Source organism: Eulemur rufifrons, chromosome 29 (assembly GCF_041146395.1).
Source record: "Eulemur rufifrons isolate Redbay chromosome 29, OSU_ERuf_1, whole genome shotgun sequence".
Classification (NCBI taxonomy): domain Eukaryota; kingdom Metazoa; phylum Chordata; class Mammalia; order Primates; family Lemuridae; genus Eulemur; species Eulemur rufifrons.
In genome coordinates this window covers 95,585,127-95,610,001 of record NC_091011.1, presented here as the reverse complement: position 1 = coordinate 95,610,001, position 24,875 = coordinate 95,585,127, and the positions used below count along the sequence as shown (strand labels likewise).

General features: G+C 42.4%; 1 protein-coding gene and 1 non-coding gene across 2 annotated transcripts in view; both read right to left on the bottom strand.

The window, feature by feature from the left end:
* Positions 1-22,489, bottom strand: part of NUB1 (negative regulator of ubiquitin like proteins 1) — a 29,882-nt gene extending 7,393 nt beyond the window's left edge. The window contains exons 1-11 of the mRNA XM_069461269.1: positions 22,384-22,489; positions 19,177-19,294; positions 17,339-17,506; positions 15,918-15,976; positions 14,482-14,552; positions 11,760-11,942; positions 11,524-11,615; positions 9,476-9,582; positions 3,231-3,417; positions 2,514-2,621; positions 1,348-1,500 (exon numbers count right to left, since the gene is read on the bottom strand). Of these exons, the coding sequence (XP_069317370.1) occupies positions 1,348-1,500; positions 2,514-2,621; positions 3,231-3,417; positions 9,476-9,582; positions 11,524-11,615; positions 11,760-11,942; positions 14,482-14,552; positions 15,918-15,976; positions 17,339-17,506; positions 19,177-19,293 (1,245 nt within the window). The 5' untranslated portion in view covers position 19,294; positions 22,384-22,489. The remainder of the gene's footprint in view (positions 1-1,347; positions 1,501-2,513; positions 2,622-3,230; positions 3,418-9,475; positions 9,583-11,523; positions 11,616-11,759; positions 11,943-14,481; positions 14,553-15,917; positions 15,977-17,338; positions 17,507-19,176; positions 19,295-22,383) is intronic.
* Positions 6,043-6,233, bottom strand: LOC138377766 (U2 spliceosomal RNA). The gene has a single exon (XR_011231908.1). It is a non-coding gene; the product is annotated as a U2 spliceosomal RNA (small nuclear RNA).
* Positions 22,490-24,875: the final 2,386 nt, after the last annotated feature.

Below are 24,875 nucleotides of genomic sequence, written 5' to 3'. Positions count from 1 at the left end.
AAAAATGTACATATGATATGACTCCACTATACTGTAAAAGTCAGTCTCTGAGCCACAGTTTTCCTCATTTGTAAAATGAGAATTATCTGTTCTCAGGGCCTCAAGGTGGTCACAGGCAGAACTGAATGACATGACTGTGAGACTGTTTTATGAACTATAATGTGTCATACCATGATGAGAATTATTTTTCAAATGATCTCATTTTAAAACACTGGCTTTCCAAATGCTAACAAATTCTTGCTGGTAATCAAGTAATAGTAAAGTAATAAATGCACTATCAGCAAAGTGTGCCTTTCTGTTAGTGCTGAATTAGATGCGTAAATGCAAACACACAGAACTTCACTTTGCAAAGTCTTTGTCTTTCCCAACTCACTGACTTCTCTAGCAAGACCCAATGGACCATGATTAAGAGAGCAGTCGAGAGCAGTTGCGAGAGAGAAGGCACCTAACACAGCTGGTGCTGTGAAAGGAGAAACCGGAGCCCTCTGGCGCCAGGTAATCAACCCGTGAATCCACCCTGACCCTGCACCAGGCAGGCGGATGACCACTGGGCTTTCCTGCCCCCTTCCACATACCCCTCAGGCTGCTCTTTCTCTTCAGAATTACCCTGGTGTTTAGCACAAATGGAAACAAGAGCTATCTACATGTGAAGATTCTAGAGATTTCTATGACTGGAGTTTACAGCTGGAAAGAACCTGTGAGATAATCTATAATAATACCAACTTCTTTTCAGGAAAAAAAAGTGGTTCTACTGCTAATGTCCCATCATCAACTTTCTCTGGACCTCAGTTCTTTTATTGTAAAACTACCATATTGGATACGATGATAAAGTTCCTTCCAACTCCAAAATTCTAAAGTTTTCTTTAATGTACTTAATTGTTATAAATGACTGGATTTTTACCTGTGCTTTCATAATATAATGTTACTCGTTTCTATGATCTGACTCATGTTTCTAGGCAAGAATGTAATCCAAACCACAATAATGGTCCCAAGGAAAAACAGCCTCCTTTTAAAATGATTTCTAGAAATACACTAGAGAGAAAGAGAGAGAGAGAGGAGATTGTTTGAATAACCTACCACCACAGCAGGAAACAAAACTAAGGAAACCGTATTGTCCGAAAAAATGACATAATTAAAAAAAACAAGTTTCTCCTTCCTCCCCAATGTGGAGTGACAGAGAGTTCCTTGTCACTAATACCTCCTATGGGATTATCTTTTTGGCTCTTTCGTACCCAAGATAGCTAGGGCATTTCAGGAGCAAGCTTGCTACTGCCTTAAGTTTCACAACACTGAAACCTGAGGCACAGGCCTCAACCAAGCGTTGCCGAGGCCACGTGAGGAGGGTACCTCTCTGCGGTTGGTGATGTGCGTAGCCGCGTGGTCCACGTTCCCGTCACATGCCCTTAGGCCAAGCCGGGCTTCCTGGGCAGTAAATCCCAACTGCAGCAAATTGTGAACTTTTGATGGGTCAATATACAGCTCTTTAAAGAGCTGACGTGCCTACAGACAGGAAGAAATATAAGAATCATGTAACTATAGCAATGTTACAGCTTAACATTATACTGTACTCAACATGTATTTAGGTGCATCAGATTTTAGATGCACACTCTCTAAATGTGACCTATTATTGCCAAGTACAAACGGAAACACCTGCTCACATAACTAATCCATAACATGAGTGAATAGGCTGGGTGCTGTGGAAGTGAGTGGTATCCATCATCCCCTTTGTTTTTGTAACAGAAGCCCCTGAATTTGGGGCTGGGTGCAGTGGCTCACACCTGTAATCCCAGCACTTTGGGAGGCCAGGGAGGGAGGACTGCTTGAGGCCAAAAGTTCAAGACCAGCTTGGGCAACACTGTGAGACCCTGTCTCTACAAAAAAATTAAAATATTAGCCAGGTGTGGCAGCGTGCACCTATAGTCCTAGCTACTTGCAAGGCTGAGGAAGAAGGATCCCTTGAACCCAAGAGTTTGAGGCTGTAGTGAGCTATGATCACATCACTGCTTTCCAGGCTGGGCAAAGGAGCAAGATTCTATTTCAAAAGAGAGAAGAAAAAAAAAGCCCCTGAATTTGAGCAGTGCACATGGCATTTCTCACACTCCCTTTCGGCTAGGTGTAGCCAGATGGTTAGGTCTAGGCCAACTATATGTAGCTGAAGAGTTGGGTGCAACTTCGGGGCCCTCTTTGGGCCCCTCTGCTGGCTGGAAGAGGCACTGACGGGAGCAATCTGGGACCTACACGTCCAGGCTGCCGTGCCCTGGCCTGCTCCGCTCTGGACAGCTAGATGACAGACGGAAACTTCTATCCAATTAAAGCCACTGTCTTTTTGAAGTCTCCTTATTACAGCACCTTGCCTGCGCCCTAACAAATACGTTTATGGTACATGTGAGGGAGCAGAAACAGGAGAGAGACGCACGTTTCTCACAAGTCACAAACTACTGAGTTGATAAAATACTTAACTTCTAAGGATTTACAAAAGCAGGTGCAAATGGTTACAACTTTACTTTTCTTACCTTGTTGAGATACTCACAAGCTTCTTCACCATTTCCACTGTGATAGTTTCGAATACCTTGAAGCAAGTAGAGTCTTAAAAACAACACCTTCTCTTTCCCACAATTTCCCTAAAATTTCAGGGGGGAAAAGGGATAAAACTGTCTTACTTCTAATTATAGGTCTATAATGTTCACATCTGTATTTCCCTTTGTCTCCATAGAGGCAAAATGATAGTACTAAAATGTCTGTAGTTTCACTACCACTGAGAGCAAAAGTGAAGCCCCCAAGCACAACGGCATTCCCTGAACCACACAGGAAAAAACGCGGCAGAACACCTGCCTTCCAGACATCCAGGGCAGCGGCCCTCCCAGGCACAGAAAACCCTTACTCAAATCACAAGAGCTGTGACTCATTCAAGGTCTATTTTCTGCATTTACACCTTGCAAATTAGACTCTACTAAACATATGTCACCAGCTCTCTCCTGGTCAGGGTAATCATCAGTGGGGTTCCATGACTAGACAATGGTGTTCCTCTGGACTAAACCTTATCCACCAAAGAAATAGCCAGATTCATAAAACATGTAACACTTTACAAAAGTATAGCTTTAAAAGAACATATTGCATACTACCACCAAAATAAAATCACTGCTTGGCAGTAGTCTAAATACTTTAACAGGAATAAACACAAATTCTAGAAATGGACTCAACAACACATAAAACAAATTACAGTAACATACTTTTATGTGGACCAGTCTCTGATGATTTTCTCCGTAACAATTTTTAAAGCATTTCTGGGCCAAGTTTAATTTTCTCTCGGCATCATCAAGGCATTCCAGCTGTTCCAGGCGGAAGTAACACCACACTATGTCCAGCTGGAGCACTGCGTAGTTGTCCACCGTGTCCAGCAGCTCTCTGCAGCACTGACTGGAAGAGAAGGGAGGTGACACTGCAGACAGGCAGCACGAGAAAGCTTTTTGTGAATTACTGAAATTCTCTTCCGGGTTTTTGGTGTATTTGCAAAGGCTGACTGCTCTAAAAGAGAGATCCCAATGTTTACAAAGGGAGCTGTATTTATAACCTGAATCCTTCCAATAGGGGGAGAAAAAAAAAAGAAATTCTGGCTCAGGAATAGCAGCTTACCACTACCTGCCCCAGGACATAGAGACACACCCTTGCTGTACTGGGAGAGAGGCCCTGCAGGAGGCAGAACTGGGGGCCACTGTGGCAGAACCCCTCGGCAAACATGGGGAGACCATGCTTTAAAGCAGTGACTTCCAACTCTGACTGCAAATTAGAATGACCTACACAACAAGAATTTTCTTTTTCTTTTTTTTTTTTTTTTTAGAGACATACTGATGTTGGGACCCCACCTAGACCAATTATAACAGAAATTTCTGGGGTGGGGCCTGGATGTTAAATTTCTGAAATCTCTCTAGGTGATTCTACTGTACAGCCAAGGTTGAAAACACTGCTTTAAAGACACCAAGAAAAAAAAAAATCACCACTTAACTACAAATGCCCCAAATGATGAAGGCTCCAGCGAGGCATTCATGTTCAATCACAGTCAAGCTGGGAGGAAAACCCACCAGAAAATGCCAGGGTCTAAATGCCTAGCTGATTTCCAAGGGCCCACAAGCAGGCTACACCCAGGCACAGGGAAAGGAAAACAAATAGAAGTCAGTGTGGTCCAGAAGGAATGCTGACAAAGACAGCCATCAAGATTATTTATTTTGATTTTTAAGTTGTGATTACATTAAAAATTCATAATGCAAGCCTAAATTTCAAGTCTTTAATAAGAAAGAATACTTGGATCCATGAATTATACATTAACAAACTTTAAAGGTTTTATCTGTTTTTTATTGGTATTCTACTAAAAATAAGACTGTTCTTGTATAAAACTATAAAATCCACATGCTCTCAAGCTTCCTGTCTTGCCTATCAATATATGTTTGGAAAAAAAAAGAAAAACCCAAAGGACTTTTGTCCTTTACTCTTTAAAAACAGTGGTCTCCCAAGGAGACCCTACTGACAGTCCAGTGGGGGTGGGCAGGGGCAAGAAAAACGTAGTAGATGTCTTTTGATAAAGAGTTCCAAGAGGAGGAAGAAAAAAAAAAAAAAGAAAAGTGTATTAGAACAGTATTTTAATATTTATTTTTGTCTCCTTTTAACATTTTTATTTTTTGTTAACGTTTGAGGACACATAAACCGTATTTTACACACCTGCACACAGACACAGAGGGGTGGGGACTAGGAGAGGGCAATTTCTCCAAATCTCCTGCTCAGCCTGAGAACAACTTTGAGAGAAGAGGAAGCACTTTCTGGACTGTGGTCTCACACTCCAGGTGAAACTCCTGAACTGCCCCTAGCACATTCTGGTTTCTGTGACCGAAGACTATCCTGCCACCCACAAGAAAGCAAGGGACATTTTGCCCCACTTTTCAATTTCTTATACGTGTGCTCAAACAGGCTTTTTAAAAATGTTAATACAGGCCGGGCGTGGTGGCTCACGCCTGTAATCCTAGCACTCTGGGAGGCTGAGGCGGGTGGATCGCTCGAGGTCAGGAGTTCGAGACTAGCCTGAGCAAGAGCGAGACCCCGTCTCTACTAAAAATAGAAAGAAATTATATGGACAACTAAAATATATATATACAAAAAATTAGCCGGGTATAGTGGCGCATGCCTGTAGTCCCAGCTACTCGGGAGGCTGAGGCAGGAGGATCACTTAAGCCGAGGAGGCTGAGGTTGCTGTGAGCTAAGCTGATGCCACGGCACTCACTCTAGCCTGGGCAACAAAGTGAGACTCTGTCTCAAAAAAAAAAAAAAAAAAATGTTAATACACATCAAGAGCAAGAACAGAAACAGCCTCATTTCAGTTCAAAATAAAATCAATGTGTGCTTATTTTAAGTTTGACCCAGAACTGAGTATTTGTGCACACATACAAAAAATCCCCCCAAAACCCAAGGCACAGGTCTCCTATTACTCAGGTATGTGTCATCCTTTTAAAGAAATCAACACCTGTATATAATAATGCTAGGCCTGTATTTGAACCTGATCATATCACTTGGAAAAAAAATTTTTTTAAAGCCTGGTATAAAACTGTGTCTTAGAGTATACTTTTATTAATATTGCTTTAACTTTGGTTTAAGATTTTAGTAGCTTTAATATTCAACACTGTCAATAAATTTTTTTTTTTTTTTTTTTTGAGACAGAGTCTCACTCTGTTGCCCAGGCTAGAGTGAGTGCCGTGGCGTCAGCCTAGCTCACAGCAACCTCAAACTCCTGAGCTCAAGCGATCCTCCTGTCTCAGCCTCCCGAGTAGCTGGGACTACAGGCATGCACCACCATGCCCGGCTAATTTTTTCTATATATAGTTTTAGCTGTCCATATAATTTCTTTCTATTTTTAGTAGAGATGGGGTCTCGCTCTTGCTCAGGCTGGTCTCGAACTCCTGAGCTCAAACGATCTGCCCACCTCGGCCTCCCAGAGTGCTAGGATTACAGGCGTGAGCCACCACGCCCGGCCAAAAACCAAGCATTTGTGATCCCCTGAGGGGGTGCACCGTTCCTGGAAGTACTGCAATACCAGGTCGATGCGTGGAGTGGACGGAGCAAGCTCCTATTCCATCTCCCTGCTCCAAAAATCCATTTAATATATTGTCCTCGGATAGAGGACGTATCAGGTATTAAACTGATAAGAACAGATACTACACATGATCTTAGCCAAAAGGCCGAGAAGCGATGTCAATAAATTTTCATGTTGAAAACAACATTAGTTAAATATATGAAATTTATCTTAATAAAATCTACTGAGCCTAGCTTTAGTGAAATCCCGTTTGGACTGAAGCCAGTTTAATAGAATTTATTACGTTTGTCTTCTGGTTTAAAATTTTTATGAAAAAAGGAAAGATTTCAAGAAAAGCAAGCTAAACAGTCATTTTTAATTTTATTACTGGTTTTAAGGAATTGGATTATAGTGTGCCCTGATGTAGTTTTTCCCCGAGATTTCTTGCACTTGAGGTTCATTAAAATTATTTTATCTGGGGGATTATAATTTTCACCAAACTGGGAAAAATTCTGGCCATTATTTCTTCAAATATTTTTTCTGTCCCAACCTGCCTCCCTTTTTCAAGGACTCCAATTACACACATACTAGGCTGCCTGAAGTTCCACTGCTTGCAGATACTCCGTTCATTTTTTTCCAGTCTTTTTTCTGTTTCATGTTAGTTTCTATTGACTTATCTTCACATTTACTAATCTCTTCCCCACTGTTTATTCTGCAGTTAATCCAACCCACTGTACTTTTCATCTCAGACACTGTATTTTTCAGCTCTTAAGTCTTCTATCTCCCAAGTCTTTATCTAACACGCTCAATCCTTCCTCTACCTTCTCGAACATATGGAATATGGTTGCAACTTTAATGTCCTTGTCTACTAATTCTGTGCTCTGTGTCACTCCTGATTCTGTTTCTATTGACTGATTTTTCTGCTCGTTTTTGTTACAGGTTGTATTTTCTTGTTTCTTTGCATACCTGCTAATTTTTAATTGGATGCGGGATATTTCTGTATTGCTAAATTATTGAGCTTTGTTAGGGATGCACTCAAGTTACTTAAAAACAGTAACTTAAGGACACTGCTCAGGGCTAGCCTTTAAGCTTTGTTAGGTGGCGTAAGAGCAGCCTGTAGGGCTAATTTTGCCCTGGTACTGAGGCGATACCCTTCCCAATGCTCTATTTGATGCCCTGTGATTACAAAGTTCTCCACTCTGCCTGGTGAAACTAGTCCTGGCCCTCTGTGAACTCTGAGGACTGTTCTGCTTTTTTAAGGTGGTCCTCTGCCCCTTCCTGAGTAGTTTCCTCATATACGTGTTGATCATCACTCGGCAGAAGACTCAAAGGGACCCTGGAAGCTCTCCGACACGCCCTGCGGCAGCTCTCTCCTCTCACCTCCTCGGCCCAGGGAGCACGAGGCTCTGGCTGGGTTTGCCCTCCCTGCTCTGCAGCCTGAAACTTCTCCAGGCAGTGAGCTCCCCTCGTCTGTTTCCCCTCCTCAGGGTCACTGTCCTGCACCGGCAGGAAGCCACTGTTTCACATGCTCTGCCCAGTCTCTTAGTTCCTTCAGGTGAGAGGGCAAATCAGTCCCTCTTACTCCATCTTGGCTGAAAGCAGAACTCACATTTTTAGTTTTAAATAGGGAAAGAAATTATTCTTGGTTATACTAAACATCATACTCCAAGATGTATAAGAGACAGTTGTGACAGAACTCCTAGTTCACTTGAAGAAGGTAGGAAAAAAAAAATCAAGTGGGAGGAAAAAATGGAACAATTGATGTTTCCTCTGCCTACATTTCTGACTTGTATTACAGCTGATCTCCTTTACTGTAAGGGGGAATCACACCAAAGTATTCGTGTACGGTGGCCAGAACAAACATCCTCAGAAAAAAACCATTCTCTACTCAGAAAGGCACTGACAATTATTATTTGATTATTATATATACTACTTACAGAACACATTAGTGTACCACGAACTGACAATGTATTTTATTCAGGGGTTCCCTGAGACCTGACAAGTATTTCAAGGATTTGTCCAGGGTAGAAAGATTGAGAAAGGCTCACACAGATGAATCAAAATCAACTATGTCTTGATAACTGCTGAAGCCAGATTATGAGTATATGTGCGCTCATTATACTAGCCTCTATTTTTAGGTACATATTTAAAATTTTCCATGATAAAAAATCGGAAACAATTATGAAGGGGAATGAAAAATTTACCTGAATTACACTGTTTGTAGCGGGGAAGGAAACCGACACCCAGAAAGAAGCAGAGACAGAGGCCCCGGAGACACCCAGTCCTCATTCCTGCTATTCCCAGCATGGCTCCTCCCCTCCCAAATACGTGAGACAGTAAATCCCTTGTTTCAGTTAAAGTTGGGATTTGTTCACTTAGAACCCGAAAGCGCTGACCAATGCCACTGGCAAACTATAAACATCTGTATTCATCTTGAAGTGGACAGTATTATCTTGGGAATTCACCAAATAGAAAAGAAATTAACATTGAAGTTAACTTTAGATCATTTTCAAAAATCAAGTCTATTTTTCAAATGTTTAGTATGTCTGGACTGTAGTCTCTAAGTACCATTTCCCATTAAGAGGAACCAGAAATCCTTGAGAAATTGCTGATTCCTAGTCTGAGGCAAGAAATGTCCAAGATGAGCCTGGAGTATCTCTGGGCTTCAGAGGTCAGAGACGACAAAGACTACCAGGATCAGATCAGAGGACGCAGGGGTCACCTGCCGGCCAAAGATGGCCAACCTAAGCACTGAAGTTTGAAACACATCGAATGTACCAAAATCCAAGAGTTAATATATTGATCCTTAAAAAAAAAAAAAGAAAATGAAGACGTCTTTGGTCACCTTTAGAGGATGCCAGTGAAGCAACTTGTTTATTCTCAAAAAACAAGAAAATAAGGAAAAAGGAACCAAATATTTTATTCCGTCTTTCCTGTATAAATTGTACCCCAGCATAACCAAATAGCTGATGAGGAAAATATTTTTTTCAGAAGAATTTTAGCAATAGATACAAAAGGAATAACAGGGTATCACCAGTTTGCAGCCCCTAATAAAGCAATGGATTTGGGGAATGACCACCAACGCCTACACCAAAGCCATCAGGTGAAGAGCTGACAGAGAACTTCGTAACGAACAGTTCTGACTGGCAACACGTCACACACAAAAAACAGAGAGATGGTATTCTACACACTTGTTGGGAAACAAAAAAAGTATGTATGTTTATAAAATTCTTTAGGAAGAGAGGCCAAATAGAAATACAAAGGGAAGAAATAATTCACAAATTAACTTCTCTTTTACATTAACCACTATCTTGGGTGAAAATCTAAATTAGCCTGAAGTACACAGGGGATGGAGGTGTTGTGTGTAATCTGGGCCCACCTTCCTTAAAACTGCTATTCACCAAGTACAAAAGTGCCTACCAGAAATATTTGTCCGCGTCCAACAGACATGGCAAGGCTACTCCATATTCTTTTCTTTTCAGGAAAGCTCTGCCCTTCTCATGATATCCCATCGCTAACATAAGGGCCTAGGAAAAAACATGAATTCAAAAAAATATCACTTTAAAATATAATAAAACAAAATATATTAAAAGCACAATAATTCTTTAAAAAAATCAAATAAAATACACAGAAACAAGATCACAACTCAATCTAAAAGACAAAATTAAGAAAAACATAATTAAAGTTTTATTTTTTTTTTTAGTTTAATTTTATTCTTTGTTTGAGACAGAGTCTCACTCACTCTGTTGCCCAGGCTAGAGTGCCGTGGCATCAGCCTCGCTCACAGCAACCTCAAACTCTTGGGCTCAAGTGATCCTCCTGCCTCAGCCTCCCGAGTAGCTGAGACTACAGGCATGTGTCACCATGCCTGGCTAATATTTTCTATATATTTTTAGTTGCCCAGATAATTTCTTTTTTTTTTTTTTTTTTTTTTGAGACAGAGTCTCACTCTGTTGCCCAGGCTAGAGTGAGTGCCGTGGCGTCAGCCTAGCTCACAGCAACCTCAAACTCCTGAGCTCAAGCGATCCTCCTGTCTCAGCCTCCCGAGTGGCTGGGACTACAGGCATGCACCACCATGCCCGGCTAATTTTTTCTATATATATTTTTTAGCTGTCCATATAATTTCTTTCTATTTTTAGTAGAGATGGGGTCTCGCTCTTGCTCAGGCTGGTCTCGAACTCCTGAGCTCAAACGATCCGCCCACCTCGGCCTCCCAGAGTGCTAGGATTACAGGCGTGAGCCACGATTTCTTTCTATTTTTAGTAGAGACAGGGTCTTGCTCTTGCTCAGGCTCGTCTCGAACTCCTGAGCTCAAAGGATCCACCTGCCTTGGCCTCCCAGAGTGCTAGGATTACAGGCGTAAGCCACAGTGCCTGGCCTTAAAGTTTTAATTCATTTAAATACTAAAACCAAGCACTCGATTTAATGTGGCTGATATGGTCATAACCAGCAGCTGGCTTTTTGTTTTCATCAGTTTATTTTAGTATTCTCTAATCTAGACCTATTTCTAGTATTCTGTAAGTGTATCTTTTTTTTAAAAAGAGCGTTCATTTCACTTTCTATTCTAATCATCAAGTTTTTTCCAAAGTATTTGTCAACTCTAGTATTTCCAAAATGATTTTTAAAAGGTGATACAAAATTTTTTGAAGTTCATTTTTTTTAGACTTAGATTTGAATTTTTACATAATTTTGTCTTACAGAGGTTTTCCACAAAGATCTGGATGTCATCATTTAATGTAAGAGAACACTGGGCAAACGCTCCCCAACATTTTAAAAAACAAACCTATCAATCCACAAAGTTCTCTTATTAAAGCTTAAACTTTAATCCTTAATTTAAACAGAATAATTCATATAGTGAAACCCACTTGAAATTGTCCTTTAAAGACAGAAAAATTAAAATTAATGTGACCCATTAGCATTGGAACTCTTCATCATAAGGAGCTACTGGACCCTCACGCAGGGTCCAAGCTGTAGAATGCTGCTATGCAGACCCCCTTGGATATATTCAAAGACAAAGTCCCCTCCCACCTATTCCAAGTTACAGAACAGGGGACGAGGGTACGACGAGATGGGAGAGATGGCAGAATCACGTGCAGACTTCCCCACACCACACACACAGTTCCCGCTGCCACTATTCTGATGCAGCCCTTAGGGGACATGGTCCACTAATAAAATAAACCAAACCAAAACCACTGCCACAGGAAGCCACTTATACTGAAAGCAGTGGGTCATGTCACTCAGGTATGTTGAGGGACACTGCTCCAGGACAACAAGGTGAAGACACTCTGTGCTGATGCACTGAGTATTACAGGGAGAGACTCTTACATGGTTACATTCTCTGTTCACAAGGCTGGAGACAGACAACTGTTTCTAACCCTTTACAAGATACCAAGATGTAATAAGTAGAATACCACCTTCTGTTACGACAACAGATCGAAGATGAGTCACACATTTCTCGTAGTACTTACTTTTCTTTCTGATGGGGGAATTCTGATTGATCTGCCTGTCTGGTTAGCTATGTCTAAGTACGGGGTAGTTTCTGGATCCACCACCATCTCCGCTGAAACAAAACCAACCCAACGTTAAAAAGCAGCAACAGTGACAACATTACAAATGTTAGACTGTCGAGGGAAAAACTCAATGAGATGTGATCCCCCCACCTCTAAGCATCTGAGTGAGGTGACAAGCCCAGAGCTCTGAGTACCTCTCTCTGCAAGTATCTCTAGTCCTCTCTTAGTCCTCTGAATTTGTTTTTCTCTCAGTTCCGCCTCATTTTGTTCCTCTTCCTCTACCTGGAAGTTTTTCCTCACATCCTCTTCAGACTGTTTTAGTTCAAGCACCATCGCTTTTACGTTGTGAGTCACTCCTTGTTCTTCAAGGGTTTTCCCTGTGAAAGCCGGAATTGCTTTTATAAAAAGAGCCATTAAATTTACCAGGTTAAACTTGCATTAACATTTGTAAACCACCATACCACCTAATTGGTAAGAATGTGCTTAAATCTGGTTGGGTAACTAGTTGCTATAGAGCAGCGGTTAAAATCAGCCAGTGACAACAGAACCAACTAAATTCATCTTTTCCAATTTTCTTAGTTCTCACCATGAGACCACATGGAAGTAACAAATACTTAAGAATCCACTACAGGTAGAATGCTACTCTAGGCAATATAAAAGGAAAATGAGAACATATAACACACAAATCTTCCTACCTTCTCACTGGAGAAATAATAAACCCAACACACAGCAAGAGACAAAAGCCACAGCACAGGAGTACACCGAGAGGGGTAATCTGTCGTTACGGTTAAAAGCAGAGACCCTGGGCTCCATCCCTTTTTAACTCTGTGGCCCTGAGTAAATTACTTATCTCTTCTAGGACCCTGTTTCCTCATACATAAAATGGAAATAAAGATAAGGGCAGAAATCAATGAAACAGAATGAAAGAGAACTGTAACATCAATAGCTGGCTCTATGAAAAGACTAACCAAATACATAAACCTAACAAAAGTTATGTCAAAGAGACAAAATTTTAAAAGGGCAAACACAGATGCAAACAGACTTTAAAATAACAAAATAATATTAACTATAAACACAAATTTAAACACATTTCTGGAAAACTCTAGCTGAGTTCTTTCTTCTTCTGAGAAACCTGATAACCACTCTAACATGTATATACAAAATAAAGATCCACCAATGGTTATGCCACCTTGAAAAAAAAGAGTCAAGAAGGGGACGTGCCTTACTAGTTTTTAAGACAACAAAGCCACGTAATAAAAGCACTACAGGTGGGTAGGAAGAACAGAAAGTGCAGAAACAGAGCCCTGATAAAGGGGCATTGCCAATGATCAAGGGCAGGGCAGGCTGTTTCGTAGCTGACAGTGGAGGAAAAATAGAGCTGGACCCTTGGCCTTTATAAATAAAGGGGGACCCCGAACAGATTAAAGAGCTCTTACAGATTAAGCTAATATAAAAGAAAATGTAGAATATTCCTGTGGCTCTGGGGTTAGGGAAAGAATTTCTTCAACAAAACACCAACCATACGGTGACAGACTTTATAACATCAAAATCCAGGATTTGGGCCAGGCGCAGTGGGTCATGCCTGTAATCCTAGCACTCTGGGAGGCCGAGGTGGGAGGATCACTTGAGCTCAGGTGTTCAAGACCAGCCTGAGCAAGAGTCAGACCCTGTCTCTACTAAAAATAGAAAAATTAGCCAGGTGCCTGTAGTCCCGGCTACTCAGGAGGCTGAGGCAGGAGGGTCACTTGAACCCAGGAGTCTGAGGTTGCTGTGAGCTATGATGATGTCACTGCACTCTACCTGGGGTGACAGAGCAATAGCACTCTATCTCAAAAAAAAAAAAAAATCCTGATTTCTGTCCAATGAAGCCTATTACAAACAGAATTAACAGAGAGATGCAATGACAGTGAAAAGATATCTGTGACATCTAAAACAGACAGTAGGAAATGGCTGGAGATAGCCCTGGAAAGGAAGGCTAGGGTAGGCTGTGAAGGGCTATATTACATCAAGCTAAGAAATGTAACTTGGTTCTCAAGGCCACAGGCACCCACTGCAAACCAATTAGACCATGGTGTTTGCCTGAACTGCTGCAATAACTAACTGGTCTCCCCAAGTCCATTCATACCTCCTTCAAATCCATTCCCTACTTCAGCCAAAGAGATCTTTAAAACATACATATAATTGTGTATCATTCCCTAGCACAAACGCCTTCCTGCTTTCCTAAGGAGAAATTCTCGAACACTGAATAAGGTTCGTCTAGTCTAGGGTTTCCCGACAGCTGCGCTACTGCCATCCTGGGCTGGGCGGTCTCTGCTGCGGCTGCTCTGGGCAGGGTACGTCTGGCAGCATCCCTGGCCTCCGCTCACTAAGTAACAGTAGCACAACCTCCTCCCACCACCAAGTCGTGACAACCAAAAAACGTCTCCAGACAATGCCAAACGTCCCCAGGGTGGCAAAACGGCCCCTGGTTGAGACCCTATGCTGTAATCTTCAGTGTGGGCTTGGCCACACCCTTCATCCTTAAAAAGCACCCCCCTCACTTTCTGCACTCGGCCACAGGGGACCTTTTTCAGACCCTCAAATTCATGTTGTGTTGCTCTGACGTGATGCTCTCGGTTTGGAACACGCCCACCACAGCCTCTCTGCCATCCTCACGCAGCTTTCGCTCTTCCCCTTTGGGGAGAATCTGCTGGAACCCCATCTTACGCTGAGCACACCCAACTTCCATTCTGTAACGTTTTATCTGACTCCCATAACACAGAGCAGACATTTTATTTTAGTAAACTTCTAAATCAGTTTTGGATTACAAATGTAATAAAGCTACAAATTTTTGAATAGAGGAAGAATGAGAAAGAAATGGAAAGTCATCATTACATTAGCTTGATTGAAAAATCCTGCATACTTTGCCATACATACCTAGTTGAAGCTGTTTCTTATTTATGACAATTTTGATATAATTTTCCTGAAATCCAAATGTTTCAGCTATTCTGTAAAATATAAACCAGTTAAAACTATAGGAAATCAAATTTATTTATTATCATTAAAAAGATTTTAGTCATGACAGCTATTTTAAACATTATAATCAGAATCACCCAGGATTTCAATCTGCTCACTCACAAACATCACTTGACCACAAAGCCAGCTTATGAGATGCTATTTGAAATTGCGTAGGAGAAAGGGTCCTCTTTTAAACTGTTTTACTCCTTGTTTCCTCAGGAAGCAGAGACCACAGTGCTGTAGACTCATGTGAATAGGAAGGCCTTGCTGCCCACCAGGAGAAAACCCACGCCCCACACCTCTGTGGTCTGCTTGGAGGAGCCCACGCCAGCGGGATGCCACAGGATCTTCTACTCATGTGTGCTGAATGAATGATGCTTCCTGACTCCGTCCCTAACAGCCCTGATGTAAACCAAAGAACGTGACAGAAATCAGCCGAAGAGACACTGTGACTGGCTAGCCCCAGAGGTGCTCAAGACACGTACCATTTAAAAATATATAAGCAAGGCCGGGCGAGGTGGCTCACGCCTGTAATCCTAGCACTCTGGGAGGCCGAGGCAGGAGGATCGCTCGAGGTCAGGAGTTTCAGAACAGCCTGAGCAAGAGTGAGACCCCGTCTCTACTAAAAATAGAAATAAATGATCTGGACAGCTAAAAAATATATATATAGAAAAAATTAGCCAGGCAAGGTGGCCCATGCCTGTAGTCCCAGCTACTCGGGAGGCTGAGGCAGGAGGATCACTTGAGCCCAGGAGTTTGAGGTTGCTGTGAGAGAGGCTGATGCCACGGCACTCTAGCCTGGGCAACAGAGTGAGACTGTGTCTCAAAAAAAATAAAAATAAAAATGTATAAGTAGATGAAATAGCAAACCGTATCTCAAAGTTAGAATGTCACTAGTATGTGACAGGAAGGTTTTGGTTTTTTTTTAAACATGAGCCAACAGCCTGAAATGGGTTAAAGCACTTTGCTGAAGGTCACAGCAAGCTATTAGCGCACTAGCGAATAGAATTCAAAACTCATGGTCTGGCCAACGCCAGGCTCTCTTATTTACACCACTCATATATTCATTCATTCATTCAAATGAGCACCGAGTAACTACTGTGTGGTGGGCACAGGGTTCCCACCTGATCCAAAGTTACACCAAGAAAGAAAGAAGAGAGTTCAAGTCTTGAGTTTTCACTTTGCCACTTATCTACCAGTGTGAGCCCAAGTAAGTCCTTCAACCTCCAAGTCTCAATTTTCTCTTCTATAAAATGAAGATAACATCTGCCCTATCTTACAAGATGGTCACAAGGATCAAATGAGACAATGTAAGAAGGACCAGAGCACCTGGGACACAGCACACAGACACTTACTTAGACCTCAGTTCTCTGCCAGTAACGTGCAATCGCGTCTCCAACAAGTTTTTCCTATCCTATGAAAATAAGACAAATAAAATAAATGTACTTGTATGGGGCTATTATCCTGTCTATGAAATCACAAAAGCTGGTGTCAGAGGATGTAAACTCTGGTCACTGGTTAAGGACTAACATGTTGCCTGCCTCGAGAAGAAGCCTATGGGACACAGCACAGGCCGACTCCGGGATCTAAATGTCCTCAGGGGGCAGCAGCATGGCACCACCAGGGAGGGCTACTCAGAGGGGTTTGTCACACAGCTGGCCATCTTCATAATCAAATTTCAGAACATTTCTATCATCTGTCAAAGAAACACCATACCCCGCACCCCCTCTTCTCTCCCCTTTTCCTCCCAGCCCCTGGCAACCATTAACCTATTTCTGGTGTCTACAGATTTGCCTATTCTGGACATTCCATATAAATGGAATCATACAGTACATGGCTTTTTGTGTTTGGCTTCTTTCACTAAGCAAAATGTTTGAGGTTCATCCATGCTATAGATACACCAGTATTTCATTCCTTGGTACTGCTGAATAGTTTTCCGTTGTACAGGTATACATTTATTTATCCATTCATCCATTAATGGATATTTAGGTTATTTGTACCTTTTGACTGTAGTGCACAGTGCTACTATGAACATTCAGGTACAAGTTTTTACATATACACTCATTTTTTCTGAGAATGATTACCAGTGATCAGCCCTGAGAGGCTGGCCACCGCTGAGTGCCCTGCCACAGTACCATTTCTCGATGTGAACTACTGAGGCCCAAGAAATGAGATGAGGTGGTCCCACCCTGTCATTTCAGTCTGCTTGAGCACTCAGCACACTGTCCTCTGACCTCCACCAGAATGGGAAAGGGAGGAATTTCTTTGTGATATTTTCTACTGCACAGAGTTCTAGAAAACCTGAAGTCCTTTTTTATTCCTCATTATTTCTAAACATTCAAATTCAAAATAGGGTAAGAATGTAATACACAGCTCTGTGAAGTTCTGGAGGTCCAAGAGGAACAAACCTGCCTTGGGAATGTTCCAGTTTAAGAATCCCTAACATTAACTTTTTTTTTCAGATGGAGTCTCCCTGTGTTGCCCAGGGTGAACTGCAGTGGCTACTGACAGGCACAATCATTGCACACTACAGCCTGGAACTCCTGGCTAGGCTCAAGCAATCCTCCCACCGAGTGGCTGGGACTACGGGCTCTCACAGCTACACCTGGCCTTTCTTTTTTTGTAACATTAACTTTTAAATTGATAAATGTTCAACATACAAAATAAACAAATTTTAACTTTGGATTGTAGCTTTACATAAAACAACACTAACTAGTTAGTGATCACATCACTAACTAGGCATTAATACCTATGCAAATTTGGGGAAATTACTCACTTTTTTTAGTCTTGGTGGTAAAAACACCTCAATTGTAGCAATTCCTGTTTTTTTGTAATTTTCATTTCCTGTTCCACGCTCAATTGCTTTGCAACGTATTTCTTCTATTATCTTTTCTACTTCATTTTCACAGCATTCTAGCTTGACAGAGTACTTCTTAGCAAGGTCCTATGAAGAAAAATATCAGAAAAATGCAGATAAATATAGCATCAATTCAAAATAAAGGGCAAAATACAAAAAAGGGCATGAAGGCCCTAAGGCAGGCAACTCTGATGAGTGGAGGTTACCCCTGTCATACTGCAAGACACACTGTGGCCAAATAGTGAAACAGGCTCAACGGAAAAAGTGAAAATAATTGGAACTCTTCTAAGGGGAAAAAGAGGATAGGCTATGACTTATGCGACTGCAATACATTAAAAAATTATTTTAATGAATAGTGAAATGTTCAACTCCACTGAAGGGGAAAAAGAGAAAAAAACAGAAAACATTCTCATTTTTCAAACTTGTAAGAACATGTCAGGTTAGACTTAAACAACTTGTTTAATGGAAAATTCTGAATCATGGGTACTGGCTGTAAAACTATTTGCCAGGGAGAGCTTTAGAACTGCGAAAGAAGACTTACAAGAGTTAAGGGACCTCAAAAAAAAAGGATGTGAACCAGTTTTTACTTGGAGTGAAGTAATTGTTTCCTCCCAAAAAGAATACAGGATGAGTATCCCTAATCCAAAATTCCCGATTCTCCAAAATTCAAAACTTTTTGAGTACCCTCATGATGCTCAAAGGAAATGTTCACTAGAGTATTGTGAATTTTAGATTGTTGTGTCAGGGATGCTCAACCAGTATGTATAAATATTCAAAAATCTGAAAAAAATCTAAAATCCAAAACACTCTGGGCCTAAGCATTTCAGATAAGGGATACTCAACCCATATTTGCATTTGGGGCTTAACAGCCCATTAAACATCTCATAAAACAGTAAACACTTCCCAAAACCCTAAAGTTGAAGGATTCATTAAATTCATAATGTAATACTATGTGACACCTAAAAATGATGATAGAGGAGCTATCATGACATATGAGATATATAAAGTTATAAAACACAAGAGTATTTTATTTTTAAAATAATATAAATCTATTTATAATACTTCTTGTTTAAAGATGGGGTTTCACTGTGTTGCCCAGGCTAGAGTGCAGTGGCTATTCAAGGTGAAATCATAGAACACTACAGCCTCAAACTCCCTGGCTCAAGCGATCCTCCTGCATCAGCCTCCTCATTAGCTGGGACTATAGGCATGTGCCACCTGGCCTGGCAATACCTTTTTTTTTTTTTTTTTTTTAAGAGACAGGGTCTCACTCTGTCACCCAGGCTGGAGCGCAGTGGCATGATCATAGCTCACTGTGTCCTCGAACTCCTGGGCTTAAGTCATGCTCCTGCCTCAGCCTCCTGATTAGCTAGGACTACAGACACAGGACAACACATCCAGCTAATTTTTTAAAAAATTTTTTTGTAGAGATGGGAGTCTCGTAGGTTGCAGTGAGCTGTGATGACACCACTGCACTCTAGCCCAGGTGACAGAATGGGACACTGTCTCAAAAAAAAAAGAAAAAAAATTATATATGCCTGAAAAATTAGGTAACAGTCTCATACAAATGAAGTATTAGTAAACAAAAGTAAGCTTCTCAACTCCTAGCAAAAAGTAGGTACCTGTTCATCACTAACGCTTTTGGTTATGCCAAAAGCTTATATGGTCATGCCTGGCAATTTCTGGTGACTTCAGAAACTTATTTACCAAGGAGATTTATAATACTGTTAATTATTTATGTCTTAAAAGAAACATACCCTTAATGCTAAGCCAACTTCTTTATTTTCATCTGTATATGGAGGTTTCCAAAGCTGAATCCTGTCTTCCCTTAAAAACTGGGTCAATTTTGCTTGAAGATATTTCTTTTGCGCCATCCTTGAAAGCAAAACAGTACAACAATAAAATCCACACCATATTTGAAAATGTTTTATAAGTTATTTATATGTTGAGGCATTTTGTAAAGTAAGCAGAGCCCCCTCCACCCCTTCCTCTCCACTTTAAATTACTGGGGGTGGGGAGGTAAAAAAGAAAAACAAAAAAAACCTAAATTACTCAGGTTTTAACTAGCTCCAGACTTCTCTAAAAATATATGTATTAATATATCGAAACATAGGCATTCTATTACACACAATATATGTAATATAAAACATATATTTCAAAGTTGCTACTATGTAATAAATTTTATTGTTTTGTATTTATTAAGCTATTATTTTCTGATCTAAGATAAAACAGAAAATAAAAGGATCCCCAAAGCAGTGAACTTCTTTTTTTGTTTGTTTTTGAGACAGAGTCTCACTCTGTTGCCCAGGCTAGAATGCCGTGGCGTCAGCCTAGCTCACAGCAACCTCAAACTCCTGGGCTTAAGCAATCTTACTGCCTCAGCCTCCCGAGCAGCTGGAACTACAGGCATGCACCACCATGCCCAGCTAATTTTTTATATACATATTATTAGTTGTCCAGCTAATTTCTATTTTTTTAGTAGAGACAGAAGTCTCACTCTTGCTCGGGCTGGTCTCGAACTCCTGAGCTCAAAGGATCCACCTGCCTCAGCCTCCCAGAGTGTTAGGATTACAGGCGTGAGCCACCGCACCTGGCCACAATGAACTTCTTTAAGCAACTCAATATAGAGCTCGTAAATTCTCTCATATTTTGGCCAGCTTAACACAGAAGACTAACCACCCTGGTAGTTAAACATAAAAGAAAAGCCAGCATGAACTATCAATAATAAATATTCTCTGTATTTGAATTTTTTAATTAAAAGAATTTTATACTATTAGAAAAGTTTTGCATGATATCTTACGACAACAGCACATCTACATATACTGTTTGAAACTAACACTGTTTGGATCATTTTACAGCTGAGAAAACCCAGGCCCCTGGTTGGTAAAATGACTTGGCCAAGGTCATAAAATTAGGCAACATCACAACTAGCACTAGGACTTCTGCCTACAGCACTGGACTCTGCACTTTGTCATGGAATCCCCTGCTATCAGTCTGTCCTATGTATGTAATTTCTTTCTTGCCCAGAGAAGCACGTGCCACGATGGAGTTGCCTAGTCATCCCTCACCAACATAACAATTCAAAGGTGTGTGCAAGGCTGCTAAGAGATATAAAGCACCTGGCAGGTATAGTTCAGCGCTTTAAGGTCTGCCAGATTGGATGAGTAGTAAGAAAAGTAAAAAGTTATTGGCTCCTAAATGATGAATGCAAGTCCTAGAAAGTGGAAAATATATATATATGTACGTTAATACAACCTGGATAAATAACTTTCTTTTTGCTGTTGAGGTCTTCTATTCCACATCCTCCCAAACCCAATTCACCTGATTTTGAAATCCAATTTGGTGGCTTAATTGTATTCCATACACAAGTATTTTTTTAAAAGAAAGTTCAAGTCTATTTTATGTCAGTTTGGGGTCCAAAAAGAGGGTAATTAGGATAGAGAGGAAAAATGACATGAAGGAATAAATAGTCAAGGAGGGTGCTGTGTGCATCTTGGGTGACCCATGAGAGGGTCCTAGATTTTTTTTTTTTTTTTTGAGACAGAGTCTCACTCTGTTGCCCAGGCTAGAGTGAGTGCCGTGGCGTCAGCCTAGCTCACAGCAACCTCAAACTCCTGAGCTCAGGCGATCCTCCTGTCTCAGCCTCCCGAGTAGCTGGGACTACAGGCATGCACCACCATGCCCGGCTAATTTTTTCTATATATATTTTTTAGCTGTCCATATAATGTCTTTCTATTTTTAGTAGAGATGGGGTCTCGCTCTTGCTCAGGCTGGTCTCGAACTCCTGAGCTCAAACGATCCGCCCACCTCGGCCTCCCAGAGTGCTAGGATTACAGGCGTGAGCCACCACGCCCGGCCGGGTCCTAGATTTTTCAAGTACTAACAAACTGCTTATTACAGCAAAGCTCATTAGTACTTTGTACTCGTTAATACTCATTAGAGCTAGTACTTGAGTATTAGCCCTTCGAACACAAATAAAAAGACCATTTTATATACCACTCATAAATCCTCAGAATAAAATATCACAGCAGCCCCACTGGGAGGGAATACTTTCACCGGCAGCTTACTGGAACCAAGCAATTCGAAAGGCTGACCCCACCCAAGCCACTACTTGACAAAAGGACCAAAGAGTAGCACAAATCTAGTTTTTGTCGGACACTCCAGGGAGCAAATCAACAGCTTCAGGGTCTACACTACTTATTTAGTGTTTAAAAAAAATGAAACCACTGTCTTGAAACTTACAAAACTTCATTTATAGACAACAGAACAGTGATGACACATTTTAAATCAAGTCAAAAGGAAAAAAAGATTCATAAATCAGGTTTCGATTTTAACTGGAAAACAGAAAGTTTCATGCATGCCATACAACCAATGTTTCACATTACAACCAAGAAAAGACGAAATTACTTAATATTTACTGCACCAAACTGGAAGTGAAACGTTATAATCAATCCTTTACAATTTTCACTTTCACTTTTGTAATGAGTCAAACCACGCTACCTTGAGCCAGAGCTTTTCAACTACACATATATGCATGCATACATACATATATTCAAAATACATTACATTTTCTTTTAGGAACATACAGAGGAAAAGATTAGTGTATGAAAAAATAAAAGAGAAAGCGGTGAGAAATACAGAATCAGGTCAAGGTTCGAGAAAACCAAATGTCTCATTAAACAGCAAAAAGAAAATCTAGCTTTGATTGCAAATAAATCCCAAACGGTATACTTGGAGTGTTAAGATTCAAGCATTTTGTTTGGCTAATTTGATTAATTTTTATATACATAGTTATCCCTCTGTCTCCCTCAAATACAGCAACATTCAATGTTTTTTTTTTACAGACTCCACCATCCCCGCCCAACCCAGCGCAAACCTAAGGGCCCCGGACCGCCAGCGCGTCCCGAAGTCCTGCCCGCCGCCCCCGGCCCAGCCCCGGCCCGGCTCCGCGCAGGGCCGCTCACCCCCGCCGCTGCCACCGCGCCCCGCCGGGCCGGGACAGGTGTCCAGTCGCGCCGGGAACCCAGGCGCTCCGCGGCGCCTCTGATGCTGGAGTCCGGTATGCTTGGCCACCGCCTCCTCACCTGCGCCACCACCGCCTCCGCCGCGACCTGCTGAGTGCCCGGATGCGGCGGCGGCCGCCGTTTGTTTTCATTCCGGGTAAGACCGGCCCCGCCCCCGCCGCCGCTGCCCGGAAGGAGGTTGTGGGCGGAGCTAAGGGCAGGCAGGCGAGGAGCGGGCGAGGGTCGTGGGCGGGGCCAAGATGGGGCGTGGCGAGGACCCGGCCGGGCGGGCGGCGAGGGGCTGCTATGGGGCGGGGCGGAGGTGGGAACGGGGGCGTGGCGGGGACGGGGCGAGGACCCAGGCTGGGTGGGGGGCGGCGCAGTGGGGCTGCAGGTTCAGGCCTCCGCGACCACCCCATACGCGTTCTCCCCGGACCCGCGGGCCCTCAAAGGAAAGGGAATCTGGCTGTCTCTCCAGAAGTCTTGAAAAAGGCCTGGGGCTTTGCAGGAAGTCCCGTTTCCCGCGGGCAAGGGTCTGGACCTCCTACGGTCCGGCCCCACACCCCGCCCCGTGGCCTAGGCTGGACCCTCAAAAGCGGCCCTCCAAAATCTCACCCGGGGCCTCCCCTGGGTGAAAGTGGGGTGCTCTCGCGCACTGCCCGCCCCCTCGCCCTCCCGCCACTGGGAAGCACGGGTCTATGGATCGCTGCCTGCTTCCCAGGTGCTCTGCCCGATGCTGTGGTAAATACAGCAGTTGTATTTTGTTATTAGTTACTGTTGTTAATCTCTTACTGTGCCTAATTTATAAATTAAACTTTATCATAGGTGTTAGGATGGAAAGCTTAGTAGGCGCTCGCTGCGCACGTGGAGAAAGATTTCTCACGCAGAGATTAGGATAGGAGGTTTATTTACTTTTCCCTGGGGAGGGGAAAGGACCGGAGCGGAGGTGGAAAAGGAAGAAATGTGCTGGCCGAGAACGAGCTATTGAGGCTTTTTAAAGGCGGTTGTAACAGGGCAGGTACCATCGAGAAACTGCTGCATCCGCTCCTTCCCTTTTTCTTGGCCAGGTAGGTAACAAAAACTACGAGGATGTCCAAGTCCAAGGTTGGCTCTCCTGCCTTTCCTTGGAGAAGGGATTATCGCAGGAAATGGGACTCTCTCCTGGAGACAAGGCTGAGCCTGGAGCCAACCCTACTGTTGGCTCACAAACTCTTTAGACTGTAAGAAAGCAGGTTCTCAAAAAACAATGTTGAGAGAGAGAGAGATTCACATCTCTTTTCCATTCATTCAGCTCTTTTCAGAAGTTGTAGAGTGGAGGCTTATCACCAAGGAGCTGGGAGGAGTCAGTGGGTGAGAAATGACTAAGAGGAGATGCCGGGATAAGGGGTCTGGCTGGAATGACTTGGTGGGATAAGGGGGTCTGGCTGGAATGACTTGGTGGGATTCTCGCTGCAGGCAGGCCAGGGAGATCAAACATGAGATGAGAGGGTGGTCAGATGCCAAGGATGGGGGATTTTCAATAAACTGACTTAGCAAGATTCTTGCTCAGACTGGATTCTGTAAGGACACAGAGAGAAAACGAAGGTTGAGCTATCAGAAAAGACTCAGGAAGCTGACCAGAGTTTTGGCCAAAGGATAGAGTCTTTGTCAAGAGTTACTGGTAAAACTGAAAACCCTCATTGAGTAGTGTTAAAAAAAATTGAAAACCCACCAGACTGAAAGTGTGAATCATCGTTCAAATTCCCCTGAAATTCCAGTTTATAACCACTCCCTGGAAATTACTTTCTTTGTAAATCTACTTCCCCATCTATAAAAATTAGTTTACCACACAACCCAGTGCACGTACAGTCATCCCTCTGTAACCATGGGGACGTTCCAGGACATCCCACAGATACGAAAATCCACAGATGCTCAAGTTTCTGATATAAAATGGTGTAGTATTTGCACATAACCTATGAACATTCTCCTGTATACATTAAGTCACCTCTAGATTACTTACAATGCCTAATATGTCACTTCTTTTGTGGATTCAATGTAGTACTTGGCACATGGCAAATTTCAGTTTTGCTTTTTGGGGTTTTGTAGAATTTTTGTTTTCTGGATGTGTTCAATCTGCAGTCGATTGCACCCACGGGTGCAGAATGCACGGCTACGGAGGGCTGAGCAACAAGGAGGAACTGCCAGAGCTACCTGTTGCTTTTCACATTTCTAAGCACCAGCGGGAATCTTCCTACAGCTGAGGAAAGCCTGAGACCATGACCCAGGCCCACAGCTGGAGGATAAGAGAGAAAAACAGAATAACACAAAAACCACTCTAAATGTGGAATCCCACAGTTCCCTGCACCTGGTGAGCTTTGCGCCATCTTTCCTGGCCTCTCGCATCCACGGAGAACCTACTTTGGGGACCTGCTATGATCCCCTCAGATCCATGATGATGACACCATGGAGAGAAA